At 36.8% G+C, this 18,872-nt stretch overlaps 1 protein-coding gene across 6 annotated transcripts in view; it reads left to right on the forward strand.

Moving 5' to 3' along the window:
- Nucleotides 1-18,872, forward strand: part of HMCN1 (hemicentin 1) — a 190,655-nt gene that overhangs the window by 141,166 nt on the left and 30,617 nt on the right. For all 6 annotated transcript variants that reach the window (XM_057427409.1, XM_057427413.1, XM_057427412.1 and 3 more), the window contains 17 exons: nt 518-705; nt 1,195-1,291; nt 4,241-4,402; nt 5,439-5,552; nt 5,685-5,887; nt 6,119-6,200; nt 6,328-6,459; nt 6,679-6,828; nt 8,195-8,354; nt 8,936-9,060; nt 10,810-10,993; nt 11,152-11,249; nt 11,646-11,924; nt 12,570-12,760; nt 13,933-14,014; nt 14,823-14,959; nt 18,031-18,172. In XM_057427409.1, coding sequence (XP_057283392.1) covers nt 518-705; nt 1,195-1,291; nt 4,241-4,402; nt 5,439-5,552; nt 5,685-5,887; nt 6,119-6,200; nt 6,328-6,459; nt 6,679-6,828; nt 8,195-8,354; nt 8,936-9,060; nt 10,810-10,993; nt 11,152-11,249; nt 11,646-11,924; nt 12,570-12,760; nt 13,933-14,014; nt 14,823-14,959; nt 18,031-18,172 — 2,526 coding nt within the window. The remainder of the gene's footprint in view (nt 1-517; nt 706-1,194; nt 1,292-4,240; nt 4,403-5,438; nt 5,553-5,684; nt 5,888-6,118; nt 6,201-6,327; nt 6,460-6,678; nt 6,829-8,194; nt 8,355-8,935; nt 9,061-10,809; nt 10,994-11,151; nt 11,250-11,645; nt 11,925-12,569; nt 12,761-13,932; nt 14,015-14,822; nt 14,960-18,030; nt 18,173-18,872) is intronic.

An 18,872-nucleotide genomic window follows, 5' to 3' on the forward strand; every position in this document is an offset into this window, starting at 1 on the left:
TATCCTATTAACTGTTTACAAACATTGCACAGAAAGCTTTTGTACACTGCTTGCATTGTCTGTTGATGTACTCAAGGTTTTTGCCTTGGGAAACTCTTATTTCTTGACTTCTATTTCTGATACCACTAAAAGGACTGATTTATTGTTAGGAAGGGGTCCTGCCTTGGAAATCCTCTTTTGTTCTGACTTCAAAGAACATGATGGACTAACTGGAAAATGAACTTTCACATCTTCTTCATTATGGCTTCTGTGTAGAAGTGTAGTTTTCCTCCAGTCCTTTGAATTATATTGATTTGTTCTAGCTGAACTACTTTCGGGATGTTATTATCTCTCACTGTATCACTGAAAATTTCACTACTTTCTGTTAAAATCCCAATCTAAAAGATTGGTCTGTAATCTTAAGAAACAAACCAAAATAAATGAAAAACAAAAAACAAAATAAATCTCAAAACCCACAACCAAAGACACCAAGAGGTACTAAGTCACATTATTCATATCACATTTTGCTGTCTTGTAGTACCACCATCCATCAATGGAGCTGATAGTGATCTGCCTGAAGAGGTGACTGTTCTTGTGAACAAGGTTGCAGTGATGGACTGTGTTGCAAGTGGCAACCCTTCTCCAAGTATTACCTGGCAAAAGGAAGGCCACCTCGTAGCAGAAGACAACAAATATGCATTTTTGTCCAATGGAAGGAGGTTACAGGTAACTGTTACTGAAAACCTCAATTTTAGCAGCATGAACATTGTACATAAACTGTTTAGGTTTTCTGAGTATGCAGCTTTGAACTTTTTCTTCTACAAGGTGCTGCAAACCTAAGGAAATTTTGTCTCTTGTTCCTATCCCTCAGCTGCTGCTTCTCACTCCTGTGTAATTCCTTCAGTTGTGTTGACCCAATTGTTTGTGAGGTCATCCTGTGAACAGCATCAGTGAGATCACTCAGTTTAAAGTAATGTTGAATGTTGTGGAGAACATTCCCTGAGAGAATTTAATGATTATGAAATGCAGTGTTTTGGTTTGTTTTAAGAAAACTGTGTATTCTGAAGAACTCCCCCTTCTATCAATGAATGAAATTGGATGAAACTATTAAAACAGTTCTGAGCTCAATTCTCTCTATTTGATTCTTTGACAGTAGGTTGTCTTACAGATTAGACCAACAACTGGTTGTTTTGGTTTTTTTTTAATTCCCCTTAGATTCTGAATTCCCAAATAACAGATACTGGCAGATATGTCTGCATTGTGGAAAACATAGCTGGAAGCGCCAAGAAGTATTTTAACTTAAATGTTTATGGTAAGTAATAATTTTCTGATTGCCATCTTTCAAATGATAGTTTAGCTTGACTGTGTTAATTCTAGCAGATTTCTCAGCGACATACTTAGCTTTTTGCATCTAAGTCATCTTCTTGGGTGTAATGGAGATTCTGACATACTAGAAAACAAAAATAAAGCATGTTGGCAGCATATGGCTTTCGATACCATATGGTTTTAGTTCTTTCTATGTATTCCACATAGACAAATTATTGAAGGAACCTTGTGTAGTGGCTGTGTGTGTACACTGTGTACAGGCTGCAAAGTCCTGTAATCATGAATTACAAACAGGTTGCATTATAGCATATTTTGATATGTTCATAAAATGCTTTTTCCAAGAAAATTTATTAGAAAACATTAAACAAAGAGATATTGCATTGTAGAAGCTTACCTTTTAAAAATCTGCCTTTTTTAGATTCCTTTCTATTCTCTATTTTTGCTTTGTTATGAAGTTAGAATAGGGCTAAAATAAATTTTGGCCTTTGTCATCACAAGTCTAACCCAAATACAGTAAAGAAATCAAGACATATTCCACTGTTAAAAAATAGCCTCTCTACCACCTTCCATAACTCTCCTAATTAACTTTTCTGAGTGAAACCAAACTTCCCCTTTTATTTCTGCCTACTCTTCATGGCACCACTTTCAATTTTTCGTTCTGAATTGAAGATCAAATAAGCATTACTCAGCATCATCTGCACCGTTACATCTTAGAAGCTGTCAAGGAATACTGGTACATACGTCTTTATCAGCTTTCACAGCACAGTCTGGAGTCTTCTACATATGATCAGTATCTTTTGTCATGTCCTTGTTAGCTAGTTAATCTTCTGTATTATATACTAGTTAGAAAGCAAGTGCTATCTTCTCTCTCACTTAAATATAACACCCACATTGCAGGAATTATTCAGGTTATTACATACAGGAGAAATATTTTTTTTTCTCATTCACACATGTAGAAAATATACATGCTAAATGAAACAAATTTAGAGTGCTTCTTTTCTCTACTCAGTAATACAATTAGCCAAACATAGTGTTCCATGGGAAGAATTTGCCCTGGAGTCATTCTCTGAGGAGTTATTTTCTTTCAGTGGAGTCTATCCAGATATCCCGATGTTTGAGTTTTAAATCCAAATATTTCACTTTTCTTGACAGTTGTGCTTTTTAAAACTTCTTGCATGTAATTTTTTTTTAATTACTATAGTCTAATGCTACTATTTTAAAGGAAATATTTGCATGAAATTTCAAATATTCTTTATGAATGCATTTTCATTTGATAAATTAGGCTATAGTTCAGGAAAGGACCACACATGGTGATGCACTGATGGAAATGCATTATCACTAAGCATTGTGATCTTTGTTTTGTCAGTGTCAAAAGAAGGCTATTTTCCAGCATTTCTGTATGTTTCTGATGGAACTGCTTTCACTAATTTAAATAAAATATTGAGGATAATGCTTTTTAATAAGTTGAAAATTCACTTCTTGTCTCAAAGGTAACAAAATTAAAATAAAACCTTCTAAAAAGTTTAACATAAGCATCCAGTTTTAAAATCTTAACCTCTAATCTTAATAAATAGGTAATTTTTACATCGAATACTAAAACTGAGCCCCTTAATGCATCTGTATGCACATAGAAGCAAATTATGCTATGCAGATATGCAGATTACCTATGGTTTATTTGTGAGTGCTTTTTGCATGCTGTGGGGGCTGCAGCATTTGAAACCTGCCACCTACATAGTTTAAGTAAAATTAATTAAAAGATGGCTCAGATTTGGCCCTGTATATTAGATTGCCCACTGTATTGAACTGCCCATAATCACATCTGTGGGAAAGTAACTGGAAAAGTAAATAAGTATAAATAACGAAAATGTCATCAGATCAGAATTCACCATTTATTCTAGTGAACCATTTAATGCTTATCATCAGGAATAACCTTCAGTTATTCCAAGTTGAAAAATATGGACTGAATTCACCCAATTACATTGATTCTTCTTGTTTCTGGTGTGTCACAGAGGAGCAATAAACTTGGCTTAATGACTGTTTTGTGTCATTCAAGTGACAGAAAGCAGCTGGAGTATTTCTGGTGGATCTCGTCCAAAATACTTAAACATTTCTGTCTTTGAAGAAGAGGATTCCATGTGTTCTTTGGAATGATTTTTCCACCTAATAGAGCCAAGAACATGTTTTTGCTTTCCTTTTAAATGTTTCATATATCCACACTGCAAAAGCATGGAAACTAAAATTTGGGGTTTATTAAAAGGAAGAGATTTACAGTTATTTCATTTTAAATGGTTCTTGTAGAAAGATCAAATGTCAAAATATTCTTGTATTTAAAAATACTGGGACTTGTAAACATAAAAATGCACCCCTTAGAGCAATGCTTGCGTGCCAGAATGTTAAACTGCTTAGCGCACTATGAGACAAGTTTGTCTAACGAAAGAACTCTGAACTGTATCAGAAGGAAACGTTTTGGTTCGCTATAATAAGGAAATGGACTATTTCAGAAAGAATATGAATCAGGAAGAAAGCATACTTAGTCATCCTACATATCCTATTTACATAGGTAAATTTAATCTGTCCTGCCTTACATAGCAAATGCTCTATGAGTACAGTGTTTTAAAATTGATAGTGCATTAGTCAGGAACTGCAGGATCTCTTAGAAGTTAATTAGCCTTCCCAAAAACATAGAAGGACTGCAAATAAATCACTGAGGGTTTTTTGTGAATTACAGTAACAGGAATCACCATTAGGTTGGCTTTAGTCATATTTCCAGATACACCCCCAAAACAGTGTATCCATTCATAGGATGTGAAAGATTTTTGCAACTTTGCCCTTTGGCAAAACTCAGCAATTCAGCTTTATTTTAGTAAATTGGGATCTTGTGGAATATTTTTTATTGATGCTATGATAGATACTATTAATGTATTTCTCTCTACAGTTCCTCCAAGTGTTGTTGGTACTAATCCTGAGAATTTGACTGTGGTGGTGAATAATTTCATCTCTCTGACTTGTGAGGTCACTGGCTTTCCACCTCCTGATCTCAGCTGGCTCAAGAATGGGAAACCTATCAGTTCAAATACCAACACTCTTATTGTGCCTGGTGAGAACTCAGTTATTTCTATAGTCTTTCAACCAAAGTTCTGTCTGTTTTGTCTTGATAATGGCACTCTTCATGGAGTCAGTGTATTCTTAGTATTGTTCCAATGAGTAGACAAGACACTCGGCCTACTGTGTTTAATAATTCTTTTGTCTGTTGGGTGGGCTCATTTTTAAAGAAAACTGGCTGAGACTGAACACTGAACTAAACTGTGTGGAAAAGACTAGAGGGCAAATAGTGTAACAGAGGTGCTCTGATATAGGTATTCATTAAAGTTGAGTCACTTCGACTCACCTTTCAAAGAAATGATCAGAAACTGTGTGGAGCTAAGATAAATTCTGCTGGCTTAGATGTAAAAAGTAAAAATCTTCCCACTGACATCAGTGGGAAACTGGATTAATCCTCCTGAACTCTCAGGAAGAAATCCTTGTATTCTGAGGTCTTCTTAACCATTCAAAGCTCCTCACTGAATAAGGTCCGAGAGTGTCATTTTACTGCTGCTGCTTACTTTCAGCCCAGGGTAAAAAGTGAAGATCACTTGCTGTGCTGCTCAGTCCTGTCGTGCTGGTATAACATGACAGGTGTGCTGTGTTACAGCTTAGTATAAGGCACAGACATGGAAATTGCTTTATGTCAGTAGAAGCATCTGTGCAGATTAGTGAAGTTGGCAGAGGCAATAAGCTTCACAAGTGAAGACAGGTGAGACTAAGGAATAAAGAATGAGATAGTGACAAAGTTAAGTGGAAAGGGCATAATTATGTTAGGAGACAGTAGTTAGAAGCTATGAAACAAACAGGTCTAAAAGGAGTATTTATGGTCCCAGCACTCATGAATTTGCCCTAACATTTTAGTTCTCTTGGCTAGATTTTTTTTTTTTCTTTTAATGAACCTTAAAAAGGAATGACACTGCAGTGCTTTTTTGAATTAGAGGTTAATTTAGTGCCTGTGTTCAGTCCGTTGGACCTGCTATTTTGAAATAACATTTGAGATTGATAAAATAAGCACAGAATAAATCTCAAGCCTTCTGTCTTCACTTCAGGTGCTCGGACTCTGCAGATTCCCCGAGCCAAACTACTAGATGATGGTGAATATACTTGTATTGCCAGAAACCAAGCTGGGGAAAGTCAGAAGAAGAGTTTCCTAACTGTTCTTGGTTTGTTTTTTACTAATTTCTGAAATAATATCCATTGCTTTGAAAATGCAGTATTTTGTATTTATTTTTATTAGGCTGGTTTTTGCCCTCTCACAAAACAAAGACAGGAATAACTCTGAGCTGCTTCTACAGTGCCTCCAAGTATCAAAGACCACAGTGGAACCTCACTAACAGCGCTGAACGTGAGAGTGGGAACCCCAGTGGTGTTGGAGTGCGAGTCTAATGCTATTCCGCCACCAGTCATCACCTGGTACAAGAACAGGCGCATAATTTCAGAGTCTGCAAATGTGGAGATCTTAGCAGATGGGCAAACGTTACAAATCAAGGGTGCAGAGGTATGCCAGGCTTGTGGGATGCCCCATCTGCCACTGCTCTGCTACCATTAAGCTATTATTGTGCTGTTTGTTGGTGTATTCTACTGGCTGTACACAGGAGATGTATTTGCTGGGGAGACTTTCATTCTGTGAAAAGGATCTTGAAATGGCAGAGGCAAAGGCTGTTGACATCTCTAAAATGTGGCATTAAAATAAGACTCCATAATTTTTATTTATTTACTTTTATTTTAGGTTTCTGATACAGGCCAATATGTGTGCAAAGCCATAAATATTGCAGGGCGAGATGATAAAAGTTTCCATCTTAATGTTTATGGTGAGCATACTCTGCATTATCTGCAGTAGTTATAATACCATAGATATTGTAGTGTAGACAATTCAAAATCAGTCTACAAAACTATTTGGTAACCAAACTATTCTTATTGCTTCCATTCAATTTTTAGTGCCACCAAATATAGAAGGCCCTGAACAAGAGTTGGTCAATGAAGCTGTCAGTAATCCTGTTACCTTTGTGTGTGATGCTACTGGAATTCCTCCACCAACGTTAGTGTGGCTTAAGAATGGAAAACCAATAGGTATCATTCTCTCATGTTCTTTACTGCTCTTTTTTCCCCCTTTGGGGTACCACTGTGGTATTTGCTGTTTATTTCTTGTTTCTTCTTCATCTGTCTCTAGACAGACTCTTATGTTAACTGATTGGAATCTTTGTTTTGAAATTTTGATGAAAAAAATCTCAAGATATGTTTGCTCTCTGTGGTCTGCTTTGGAATGACTGTTTGTTTACATATTTGCAGAAAGTTCTGACTTTCTTGAAGTTCATATTTTATCTGGTGGAAGCAAGCTTCAGATTGCTCGCTCTCAGCTTCTAGACAGTGGGACCTACACATGTATTGCCTCAAATATAGAGGGAAAAGCTCAGAAAACTTTTGTGCTTTCCATTCAAGGTAAGGCATGACAGTGCTGTGAACAGAACTGATTAATGCTGGTCGAGAGTGACACTGTGTCTGTGCTAAAGACACTGAGATAACATAGACATGTAGAAAAGTGGAGAATTTGGACCATTATTTCTATCATCTGCAGCCAGTGAGGAAAAATTGTAAGAGGATTATATACTTAGAAATTTGCATGAAACAGTATTCTTAACCTTGACTTGAAACCAGGCAGAAGGGCTCTGAGTGTTTGCTGCTGATCACATCCTTCCTCCCGCACACTTAAAATGTATTGGTTGGTTGAATGTGGAGCACCACACATTTATGGATGAAGAAGCCTTTTTTTGCCATAGCCAATAGGAGATAACAAAGAAATGCAGTCAGAATTTCCTTATGATTTTTCCCACACACACTCAAATGAGAAACCTTTGTTATAGAATTGACTCCTGCCTTGCTGTTTGTCACCCACATGCTGCATCTGTCTTGTTTTCTTCTGTTCCTAACGACTCATCCCCATTAATTGTGCTAGTTCCTCACTGTGTCCAATAACACATCTGTTGTATAGCATCTCCAGCTCTCTGCCATCATCTTCCCATGCCAGCAATTGCTAGTTGAGGGAGAAGAAGCTGCATTAGCTTTGAGCTGAGTGTGGTGGCACACCCATGTGTGATGGCTTGCCATCAGCAGGCCAAAGAGATTTAGTAACTGTTCGTCATAGTGATCATTCTTTGGGGCTGCTGGTTTTGTGTGTGTGTTCCTTCCCTGCTAGTTTTTCCCCAAGTTTAGGAATTTAATATCAAGCTGCTTGTTTGATCAAGTGTGACAGAAATTGCTTGAAATGCTCCAAACTTACTATTGGGACTGACGGTCTTGGTGGATAGCATGGCTGTCATCCTTGTTCTTTAAGCGAACAGGTTAAAAATGGCTGCTGGTTAGGATGGAGTATGTGGCTGTTAACAGGAACATGATGGTTATGATGCAATAGAATATTTGACTGTGCTCTAAGCATATGATCAAGAGCTAAACAGGTATTCAGTCATAGTAGTGCATTGTGATGTTTAATGAAATGAGACTTTTTCATAATATTGTTGCATGTGTCAACATCATTTGAGGAGAAAGCTGTAAATACTAAATATAATAGATATGTGTTTTTTACAATTTTGTAAATTGGCTATTTTAAGGAATGATTGAAGTGGCTTTGACTTTATATTTGCAGAACGCCCTCTAGAGACAATATAATCATGTACAATTTAAAATAGATTTGAATGGAGATACTGCAATAAATCCTAGTTACTAGTATAAGCACCTGCAGTGTAACTTCTTATAGTTTAGATTGTTTCTTGCTGATGAATCTTCTCTTCCCTCCATTATGCTCTTCCAGTTCCTCCTAATATTGTTGACTCTGAAATGCCTGGTGAGGTCAGTGTCCTTCTGGGAGAAAGCATCCAGCTTGTCTGTAATGTCAATGGAGTGCCCACACCTGTTCTGCAATGGCTTAAAGATGGAAAAACAGTTGCCAGTGAAGATTTACAAAGAATAAGGCAAGGAAAAATAAGCAAACACTTCATTCTCTTCTACAGTTTTAAACCTCAGAGGGTCCTAAAGAGGGAGCATAAAAAAGGCCCCTGAGGAAGGAGTGTAAAGAGGGCCTGAGTCTTAGCTTAGGTTAAGAACATCATCTCCCTTTGTAGCTTCTATAAACTTTTTTTTTTTTTTTTTTTTTTGCATAGAGGTAAGTATACGAAAGAAATATCTTTTAGTTAATAAATTCCATTAAAGTTCTTCAGGTTCAGTAAAGTTTATACAGGTCAGTAAGTTCCGTTAAGTTTCTTTGGAGGGAAAAGGTCTGAGACATGGAAACATTTTACTCTTGATGCTTTTCATTATGGAATCTTTAAAAACCTATTTGGAATTGAATCCCAATGTGAGGTCAAACAGGTAATCTCAAGGAAAAGGTTTCTAGACTATCTCTAATGAAAATATTTGCAAAAAACAATGGTTCTCTCACCAAATTCCCAAGAGGATAGAGATAATTGATTTAAATGTACAAAACTGACTGTCTATTTGCCAGATCATAGGAATATGTAAACAAATTCACTGTGTTTTATGGCCTTCCTTGTAGAGTAACTCCAGATGGCAGCACATTAAACATTTTCAGAGCTCTCAGTTCTGATACCGGAAAATACAGTTGTGTGGCTACTAATCCTGCAGGCGAGGAAGACCGAATTTTCAACTTGAATGTATACGGTGAGTTTTCAAAGATGTGGAGCTGAAATCTAGTCCACAAACCTGTCTTTGTAAGCACTCGTGAGAGAGGGCCAAGAAATGAATGCCTGTCTTCAGTGTAATACTATTTGCATGTGTTTCCTATTCATGTACTGTAGATATCACAGTGTATTAACCAGGATGTTCTGTCAATGACAAAATGATTGAAATTGCTGGAAATGTGTTTTGTGATAAACAGAAATGAATTCCTTTGGTGTATTTGGAGTTTGTCATAATAGAGAAATTCCACTTGCTGTGATTTTATATTTTTTTTCCCCTTGTAGAGAAAGAGAAACTTAGGGCTGATTCACTATGGTACCACTTTTTTTGTTGTAGTAGTTTATCTTCAGTAATTTCAATCAAAGCACATCAGCTGAAATCAGAGTAGCATGGTAGGGAACTAATAGTTAGAGGTTCCTAGAATTTTAGAGAAAAAAATGTCTGAGTTTTGGATTAAATTCTTCTCTTGCACCTTTTGACATTCATAAGACAGTGAGCATAACTCTTCTTTAGCAGTGTAGAGATTGGACACTTTATTTTGTGAAAAAAAGTGTTCACTAAGTGCAATGACTAGTGCGAAAGAGTGAAGAATTCTTCTTGTGGTTCAAGCCCAGCCGTGATGGAACCATGAAGCTGCTCACTCAGTCCCCCACTTCTTCCCACCCTGCTCCTGGAGGGATGGGGAGGAGAATTGAAAGAATGGAAATCCCACAGGTTGAGATAAGAACAGTCCAGTGACTCAGGGATAACACAAAACCACTACTACTACCACCAATAATAATAATGGTAAGGGAAATAACAAAGGGAGGGTATATAAAACTAAAAGGGAAAGGAAAACAGACAATAAACACAAATGATGTGCAGTACAGTTGCTCACCACCCGCTGACCAATACCCAGCCAGACCAGAGCAGCAGTCTGGCCTTCTGGGTAACTTCCTCCAGTTTATAAACTGGGCATGCCGTGCTGTGATATGGAATACCCCTTTGGCTAGTTTGGGTCAGGTGTCCTGTCTCTGCTTCCTCCCAGCTTTCCGTGACCCTCCTCACTGGCAGAGCATGAGATTGAAAAGTCCTTGATCAGAGTAAACATTATTTAGCAACAACTAAAACATTGGTGATATCAGCATTGTTTTCAGACTAGAGTCAAGAACCAGCTACTACAAAGGAGAAAACTAACTGTTACAGCAGAACCCAGGACATAGACATAGGCAGCACTTCACAGTGGTGTAAATATCTGTCCCAGTTACACAGAGACTCAGAATCAATTGGAGTATCAGAATGAGCAGAGTAACAAGAGATGACCTTTGATATAATAAGTAACAATACTGAATGACCACATCACATCTTTTGGGGACAGAATGGCACTACACAACAGTGGAGACCTTTTTGATTGCTTTGTATTGGTTGAGATTCAAGCAATAATGAACTTAAATGGTCTTATCTATGCAACTCTCATGGTGTATGATGGGAACTAAAGTCAGCCAATGCTTAGAGCTGCATGTGCCTGGACCTTCTTTACATAGTGAGTGGATAAGTCCCCTCTTGCCCCCAAGACCAAAGTTTTCAAACTAACCTATAAAACCCTAATTTACTCTTAAAAAAAAAAAAGTGAATCTTTTTATTGAATTGCTTGTGGGGCATTAGGTGCAGGATTTCCTTCAAGGTAACACATGTGGAATGATTTTAAGAGCTGGTTTTAATATCTTCCTTTTCAACATTTACAAAATGTAGTTCCTCCAACAATAGCCAATAATAAAGATGAACCAGAGGACCTCACTGCCCTTTTGGAAACCTCCCTAAATATTGAATGTACTGCTACTGGAACTCCACCACCACAGATAAACTGGCTAAAGAATGGCCTCCCTCTGTCTGTGTCCTCCCAGATCAGGTTGATGTCAGCTGGACAAATTCTCAGGTTGGTTTTCATCTATTTTAACTAGCTGAGTTTTCTCTTCTTTTTTGGTATATCATCACAATTCAGCTAGTATTTTTTGAAGCAAAAATAAGATTTCATCAAACCCATGCAATAATAATGTTTTCCATTACACCTTGCTTAAAATTATTTTTCTGTAGATTTGCCAGAGTGCAGTTATCTGATACTGGTGCATACACTTGTGTGGCATCTAACAGAGCTGGAGTGGACAACAAACACTACAACCTTCAAGTTTTTGGTAAGTTTCTCTGAAATGCTTATGTAAAGAACCTTATTTCTCTATTTCTTAAAACCAATATTCAGTTTTCTTTCTGACCAACACAAAGTTTCAGACACAAATATATCTTAAGTAACTAATCATTAGGGAAACATTAACTTTTCAATGTGTGTGCTTGGTTTTTTTTTTAATGGAAAGTGTTTAACCTTAGAGGAGTCCTTACTTGAATTGGCACACAGAATGTCACAGGTTTTTTAGAAAGAATAATAATACATAATTTCTGAGTGAATTTTAACATGTGCTGAGCATGAACCTAAGTGGGAAAATGCAAATGGGTAACTGCATTCCAATTTTTAAATATTTAGAATTAACATCTGGGTTGTACTCTGTATGAACCAGATCTTTGTTTCTCGGCAGTACCACCAAGTTTGGATAACGCAGGAGGAACGGAGGATCTAACTGTAGTAAAAGGCAGTTCAGCTTCCATGAAGTGTCTTACTGATGGCACTCCTGCTCCTACTATGTCTTGGTTTATAAATGGACGTCCTTTAAGCCTTGGAGCTCACCTAACATCAAGTAACCAAGGAATGGTCCTTAATTTTGTAAAAGTAGATATCGGTGATACAGGCAAATACACTTGTGTAGCATCCAATGAAGCTGGAGATACCAGCAAACATTTTTCCCTGAAAGTGTTGGGTAAGTGTTAACTTCTCAGTTTAATAAAATGTAAGCAGTAAATGAGTATCTACTCAGGACAACAATTAAGAAGTCTCTAGGGATAAGGAGTATTTTCAAGAAACACCTAATGCAATAAATGAGAAAAATAAGGAATTGGAAGATACCTAAACATATGTGAATAAGTAATTCAGTATATTTTTTCCCCAGTGTTTCCAGAGTACTGAAATATGATATAGTTAATAGTAAAATAACTTACAAAGTAATTTGTTTTAAATTAATAATTTTAGTTCGTAGAAATTCAGCTTGAAAGGATGATAGTGCAGCTGAAGGCATTGCTGATGGTATGATAGCTAAAGGGCTTATATATTCCTTATATATATATAAGGATATTATGCAATATATTGTGATATTATGCAATATATTATGCATAATATATTATGCAATATATTTTATCTGGGATTATGAAAATATTTTCTAACTAATAATTCCACCTTATAAAATATGCAAATTAATAGAAAAAGGCAGATGGAAATCTCATGAGATAGTTCATGACAGAAATAATACTAACGTAGAGTGATTCTACAAGCTCTAATCATAGGCTGAGTATCGTATTTTGTAGGCTTTTTGAATCAATAAAGAACTTGAATGTTCTTCCTTCCGCAGAGCCACCCCACATCAATGGTTCAGATGAACCAGAAGAGCTCTCTGTCATCATTAACAACCCTCTTGAACTTCTCTGCATCTCTTCTGGCATTCCGGTCCCCAAAATCTCATGGATGAAGGATGGGCGCCCGCTTTTGCAGAATGATAATATTCATGTCCTAAGAGATGTCCTTCAAATAACCAGTGCTCAGGTAGAGTATTTATTTCAAAATATGCTCAGTTTTGCAAACCCTAGAGGAATGTGCAGAACTGTCTTTTATTAGGACCATCCGAAGAGATGTCCTGAAAACTAAAAATCACCCACCTGCATTTGGAGTTAGAGGATATACTTTTTAAGACTTGCCTTGAAGTTTTCCATACAGAACAAGCAGTAGTATTATGGACTGAGTGTCCAAGCACTACTGCCTCTCCTGAGCATTACTACTTTAATTTCATTTCAGAGTTCTGTAGTTTTCAATTTATCAGTGCTTCTTGTTATAAAACAGTACAATTAATGCTGTGGGCTTGTATTTTTCTGGGGTTTGTTTTGGTTTTAGTCTGTGTCTGTAATATGTTCTTTTTCATTTTGTACCTATTTGACCCTCATTACTACCTCTTGCTGTTCTTTCAGGTTTTATAGCTCCTCCTCAAGCTTTCTTCTCTACCTAGTAGCCCAGATTTTCCTATTTGTTTCTCACATTATAAGCCATATATTGCAGAGAAAAACTGAATTTCTGAATTTGCAGTCATCTGTTTTCAAATTAAGAAAAAATAAATAAAGACAACAGAAAGACTTTTGGATTAATTCAGACAATAATGGAGTCCAGGGAAAAAGAACCTTTAAAGACTTGCACCTAAGGCTGTATTCAGCTGTGAAAAGCCAGACTGAATTTCACCAAATAGAAGTAAGACAAGGCTTGGGACTGTTTGCTGGCTTGTTTAGCTTGTAAAGCAATTATTTCTTGTCACTACAATAAAGAGTTTACAGGAAGGATAAAGCATAAAGGTATTAATGATTATGCATGCACAAAAAGATTTCCTTAGTACCCAAAACTGATCCTTGCTTAGATGGGTACCTATAGCTAGTTCCGTCTTTATTGATTACCTGTTGTAAAAAGCATCACAAAGAGAAAGGCTCTTGCTGGAGGCACATTATCCAGGGGGATTTTATGGTGTCCTGCAACTCCTAAGACATCTTTGTACAATCCCACCATGCTAAATAAAGTTTTCTAGAACTTCATTAATTTATTTTCAAACATTCTTTGTTATTGTGTTTGTTGTCAAGTGCTGCCTGTTATATGTTGTTGCCCATGTTTGTATTTCAGTTTTTCTGAATTGTTCCCATATTCTGAGGTTTCTGCTGAAGTTATTTGTGTGTTTTTAGGTGGAAGACACAGGAAGATACACATGTTTAGCATCTAGCCCAGCAGGAGATGACGATAAAGAATATTTAGTAAGAGTGCATGGTAAGTTAAATTTAAGAGAAAAAAATATTCCTTTAAATATACCACTAAGGTATCTGTCAGTATCTCATTTTACAAGTTATATGTTGCTAAAGAATTACATGTTTTGAGACAGTGATATTACACCATATGATCTTAACTAACATTTCTGAATAAGGGTAACAGTTCTGAACATGATACACAATTAAAAAAGGAAAGTTCCACCTGATGCAACTGGTTTCTGTTATAATTCCAAGTCTTTTATTTTGAATACTTAGGAAGTTTATAGATACCAGTATTCAGTTGGATTGAGTTTATTGTGCTTACTGAAAAAGAATGTGAAGTATACTGACATCTACCATAATCTTAAGTTTTCAGTATAAAAAGGTAAGAACTATTTTTAGCAATGAATATGTAAAATATAGTGACAATAAAGGAAATATAAATGCAACTTCTGCCATTTCTTGAAGACTATAGCTCCCGATTTAGTTTAGTTTATCGATTAACAGTTTATAGAACTTCAATGATCTGTGCTCTGTCTGGTTTAAATGCCAGTACTCTCACTGAGAATGGACTTTAATTTCTCTCACAGTAGTTTCCAGTGTGTGACTTGGGAAACGTGTTCACGTGTTAAGAAAATGTGATTAGGAAACATGTTCACATGTTAAGCAAATGTGATATATTTAACACAAGAATTAAAAAGTAGAGCTAATTAATGATACTGTAGTTTTCTGTTTATTTTAAACTTAAGAAAAAAATAGAAAATTTCAATTAATAATTTTAATGGAGCTCATGTGTGTGGTGTTAATTTTTTTCTTAATTCTTGTAACAGTTCCTCCTAACATTGCTGGTACCAGTGGTCCACAGGACTTCACCGTGTTGCAGAACAGACAAATTATTCTGGAATGCAAATCCGATGCTGTGCCACCTCCGACAATCTCATGGCTTAAAAATGGAGAACTTTTAGAGGTATAGTGGTTACATTATTTGTACTAGTCTTTTGTTCCCTTTATTTTTTTACACACACAGCTTGAAGTTTCTTATTCTGCTCACTTGCCCCTTCAGCGTAGTCCAAGTCATGATGCCTTGAATTCAAGAGAAGCTGAGTAGCCCCAGTACAAATACAGTTAGCCCTAAATGAGTACCTGAAGCTAGCAAGCATGCGAAGTGGCCATCCCGCTGTTACTTGTTCTTTTTTCCTTTAGGGGGATCCCTTGCTCCTCCTGGATCCTCTGAACAATGCTAGAAGCCTTCGGTATACTCCTGAATGGCTTCCCAGGAAAGGTAGCTGAGAAAAGACTACACTATATATTTCCTTTGGGTATATTATGCATCCTCATATTATAGTAGTTTTTAGAAAGGAATTTAAACAGTTTGTACTGGAAAAAAATAAAAAATTGTTTGCTAATCACCATAGTTTTACATCAAGTGCATCTTTTTCACTCAGAATTCCATGTTAAGGCATCAAGTCTTTGCTGGTTGAGAGACAATTAGCAAGATGAAGATGGTTTATACAGAAATAAATTTTTACTTCCCATCCTATTCCTTGAAATCACTCAGAAACCAGGTGATTTCTAATTGAACAATTGAAGTCCAGTTATCAATAAAACTTAATTGATAATTTTCCCTCAATTGCTCTTTATTCATTAATAAAGAGGAAACAAGTTCAGCTTATTAATTGCATCTCCCTTAACAGTAATCCAGCAGTAGTCTTCATTCAAAGTTCTGCTTATTTGTTTTCCTTCTGACATGTCATTCTTCAGACTCTATTGTAGATTTAGAAGAAGGAAATATTAGTGGAAGAATTAAGAATATGGTAGGCAATTATGTCTTACTAAGTGCTGCTGGGGAATGTTATCTGTAGCACAGGAACTAGCTAGAAACAAGACTAACTTAAACATTCTTTTTCTGAATGGTGAAATAGTTAATTGGATAGTGATTTTCAAATGTTTTTTTAATGAAAGCAAGGTTGAACAACGGTTGGAAGTTCAGAATGTGAATAATTTTGCCTCAGTCTTTCAAGAAAGCTTGTGTTTTAAAAGCAGTGCTTAACAAAAATAAAGCATGAAAAGAAGCCACTGCTTTATGGTGAAAATTTATAGCAGAGCAATTGAGGAACATTATGATAGACATAGTTACTCAACTGATAACCTTTGGATTAACTTTTGTAATATTAGTTTTCTTGGCTAGTGAGAACACACATGTCAGTATGTGAGGGCTGAGGCACCTTGGTTGTGTGGTATAGTCAAACCACTGCCTTAGATTTAAATACAGCAGGGGATTTCAATCTCAAGAAATATCTTCAATGCAGCACTAAATTTAAGTTATACATTTATTTCAGACATGGTACTCTTAATTTGTCGTGTACTTTAAGTAACAGAATTAGGTTTATTGTGTTTTCTACCACCCTTTTCATTCTTCAGCTTAGCTTATATAAATATATATGCTAGATAACAGGAAAACAGTGTCTTCCTGAATTCCTGGTTGCTTTCTCAACTTTGAAGAAATGTAATAGCCTACTAATACTAATCAGCTGGGAAAGAGCTTTCCTTGGGTATGGAATGGAAAGAGATGCTCTGTGGCATATTCTTGTCCTTATCTTGGAAAAATTGAGGTTTCACAATGACAAGAGAGGATTGGAGAAAGTTTCGCAGGCTGCTGTGTTATTTCAATTTAAGTCATCACTGCTTTTTGTAATGTAGCCTTATGGTGGAGGGGGTAATTCCTCCTGGTTTTGTTGCCTTCTGTTGTGCAAATTTTGAGGTCTAATTTAGGCCTCTGTATGCTTAATGGTGTAACTGTGCAGCACCACCATTCTTGGTAACAGAACCATAGAAAGATCTAGCTTCTAGTAAGTAGCTTTGGAGTCCTTGTACTCTTCACTGATATGGAAATCCACACTGAGTGTTAAGAAGTAGGTAGGAATATCTTGACCTAATCTGATTTCATTTAAACAGTTGGAAAAATTGCTGAATCTGTATTGTTTCAAAGATTGGTTTCCTGACATGCCCTGAGAAGAGTGTAAGGACTATGTGATAACTTCATTGTCTGCCCTTTGTTGTCAATATGCTTCTATGTTTAGAATCCATTGGATAGGCTGTTTGTCCAACAGGAAATACTAGTTATTACACAAAATCTGACTGTCTATAATCTACTCTGGTGGTGTGTCATTTCACCTGTGGCTCTAACACTGCTGTTTATTCTGCATTGGTAGACTTCCTGAGTTGGTGCTTAGTACGAGACCAGTGTACTCTGGTACTAGTGCAGAGAAGTGCAGAACCAGCAGAGTTTCACCTATCTGTTGTAGCTGCTATTCTCAGATCTTCTACCCAAAAGAACAGATGGGAATATCAGCTTTCAACTTCACCCAAAGTGTGGGTAGCACATACTGGAAAAGTCTGAGTTTCTGATATTTTTCTACTGTTCTCTACTCAGTTAAGTTCTTGAACACTTGTAGCTCATATCGCCATCGGTCATTCATGCAGATATGACCCAGATAGGCTGTAGCAAAAATGCCTTGATTAAAGGGTTAGCTAGCAGGTGCTGTAGAGTTATTGTAGAGCTGAGAGGAACAGTATCCTCATATTTGAAAATGCTGGCTAGTAAACTTAGTATCTAAGTTTGTGCTTAGATCAGGACTGTGGTGTTTGAAGAACAGTGTGCAGAAACTTGTATTTCTTCTGCCTTTAGTGTGCATGGAATTAAAAAATAAATAAATAATTCATCGTGTTCTATTAGCTGCCCCTTTCCGTGAAAACTCAAAGCCCTTGGGCTTCATAACCTAAAAAGCTCTCCTATTCACTTACAAGTCCCAGTAGCAGTTCCAAGGGGGAATCATTACACAATGATAATTTTTAAAGCTTTGTTTACCCTATTACCTTTGCAGATGTAAACAACGTTAAGCCATCAATACATTCAGTATCTGGTTTATCTTTGATCTTCTTTCATGGCTTTTATTACTCTGCAACAATTACTCTCCATCTTCATAAGGAGAAGAATAGTAAAGCTAAATTTGTCAAACTCTCTCTCTTTTCCATTAGGGAACTCCTCGAGTTCGAATCCTATCCAGTGGGCGATACCTGCAGATCAATAACGCTGACCTCAGTGATACAGCAAGCTATACATGTGTGGCAAGTAATATCGCAGGAAAAGTGACCAGGGAGTTCATGCTGACAGTACATGGTAAAATCATGGATCCAGTCTTGTGCATTTTGATCTTTGCATGGTATTTCTGCAGGAGTTCATACAGCAAGAAAGAACTTTTAATAGTTTTTTCTAGCCCACTGTTGGCCACTTAGGCTGAGTCTAAACTCTTGCACCCTGTGTATTACCTTGTGTGTGCCATCATCTGAGTCCACAGTTGTCCTTCACACTAAAGGACCTGTTGGGGATTCACCATGGTTCACTGTACAACTGTTTGTGCTTCCTGCTAATGGAGGGTGCTCTGCATCTAGCCATCATCATGATAAAGAGTCAGGATACATCCAGAATGATGAAGGACTGAGAAATATTCTTGGGCAAATTCAGAGAAATTCTTAAAAGCACTTGACTAGGACCTCGGGGTCTAGGTTTCATAGCTGGCTTGTCCACCAGTTTTGCAAATTAATTGAAAACTGGTTTCTTCTCTGCCCCTGTATGCAGGAGATAGTAAGATAAGGCTTGAAGGGTTGTACGCATCTAGATGCTTGTCTGGTGTTACCATAGACCTGAGTTTCATTTTAAACCTGTGTATTTTCCACCTCTAGTCTAATGAGAAGCTATTATACTCTCACACTTGAGTGATGATATGAAACTTTTTTCCTGTTTCTGTTCACTTCACAGGCCTGTCATATGTACCTGCATTACATTGTTCCCCAATGACTGTTCTTACTGGTCCAGCTAA

Source organism: Pezoporus wallicus, unplaced genomic scaffold (genome assembly GCF_028554395.1).
Source record: "Pezoporus wallicus isolate ANWC-B61680 ecotype Strahan unplaced genomic scaffold, APGP_CSIRO_Pwel_v1 scaffold_7107, whole genome shotgun sequence".
Lineage (NCBI taxonomy): Eukaryota > Metazoa > Chordata > Aves > Psittaciformes > Psittacidae > Pezoporus > Pezoporus wallicus.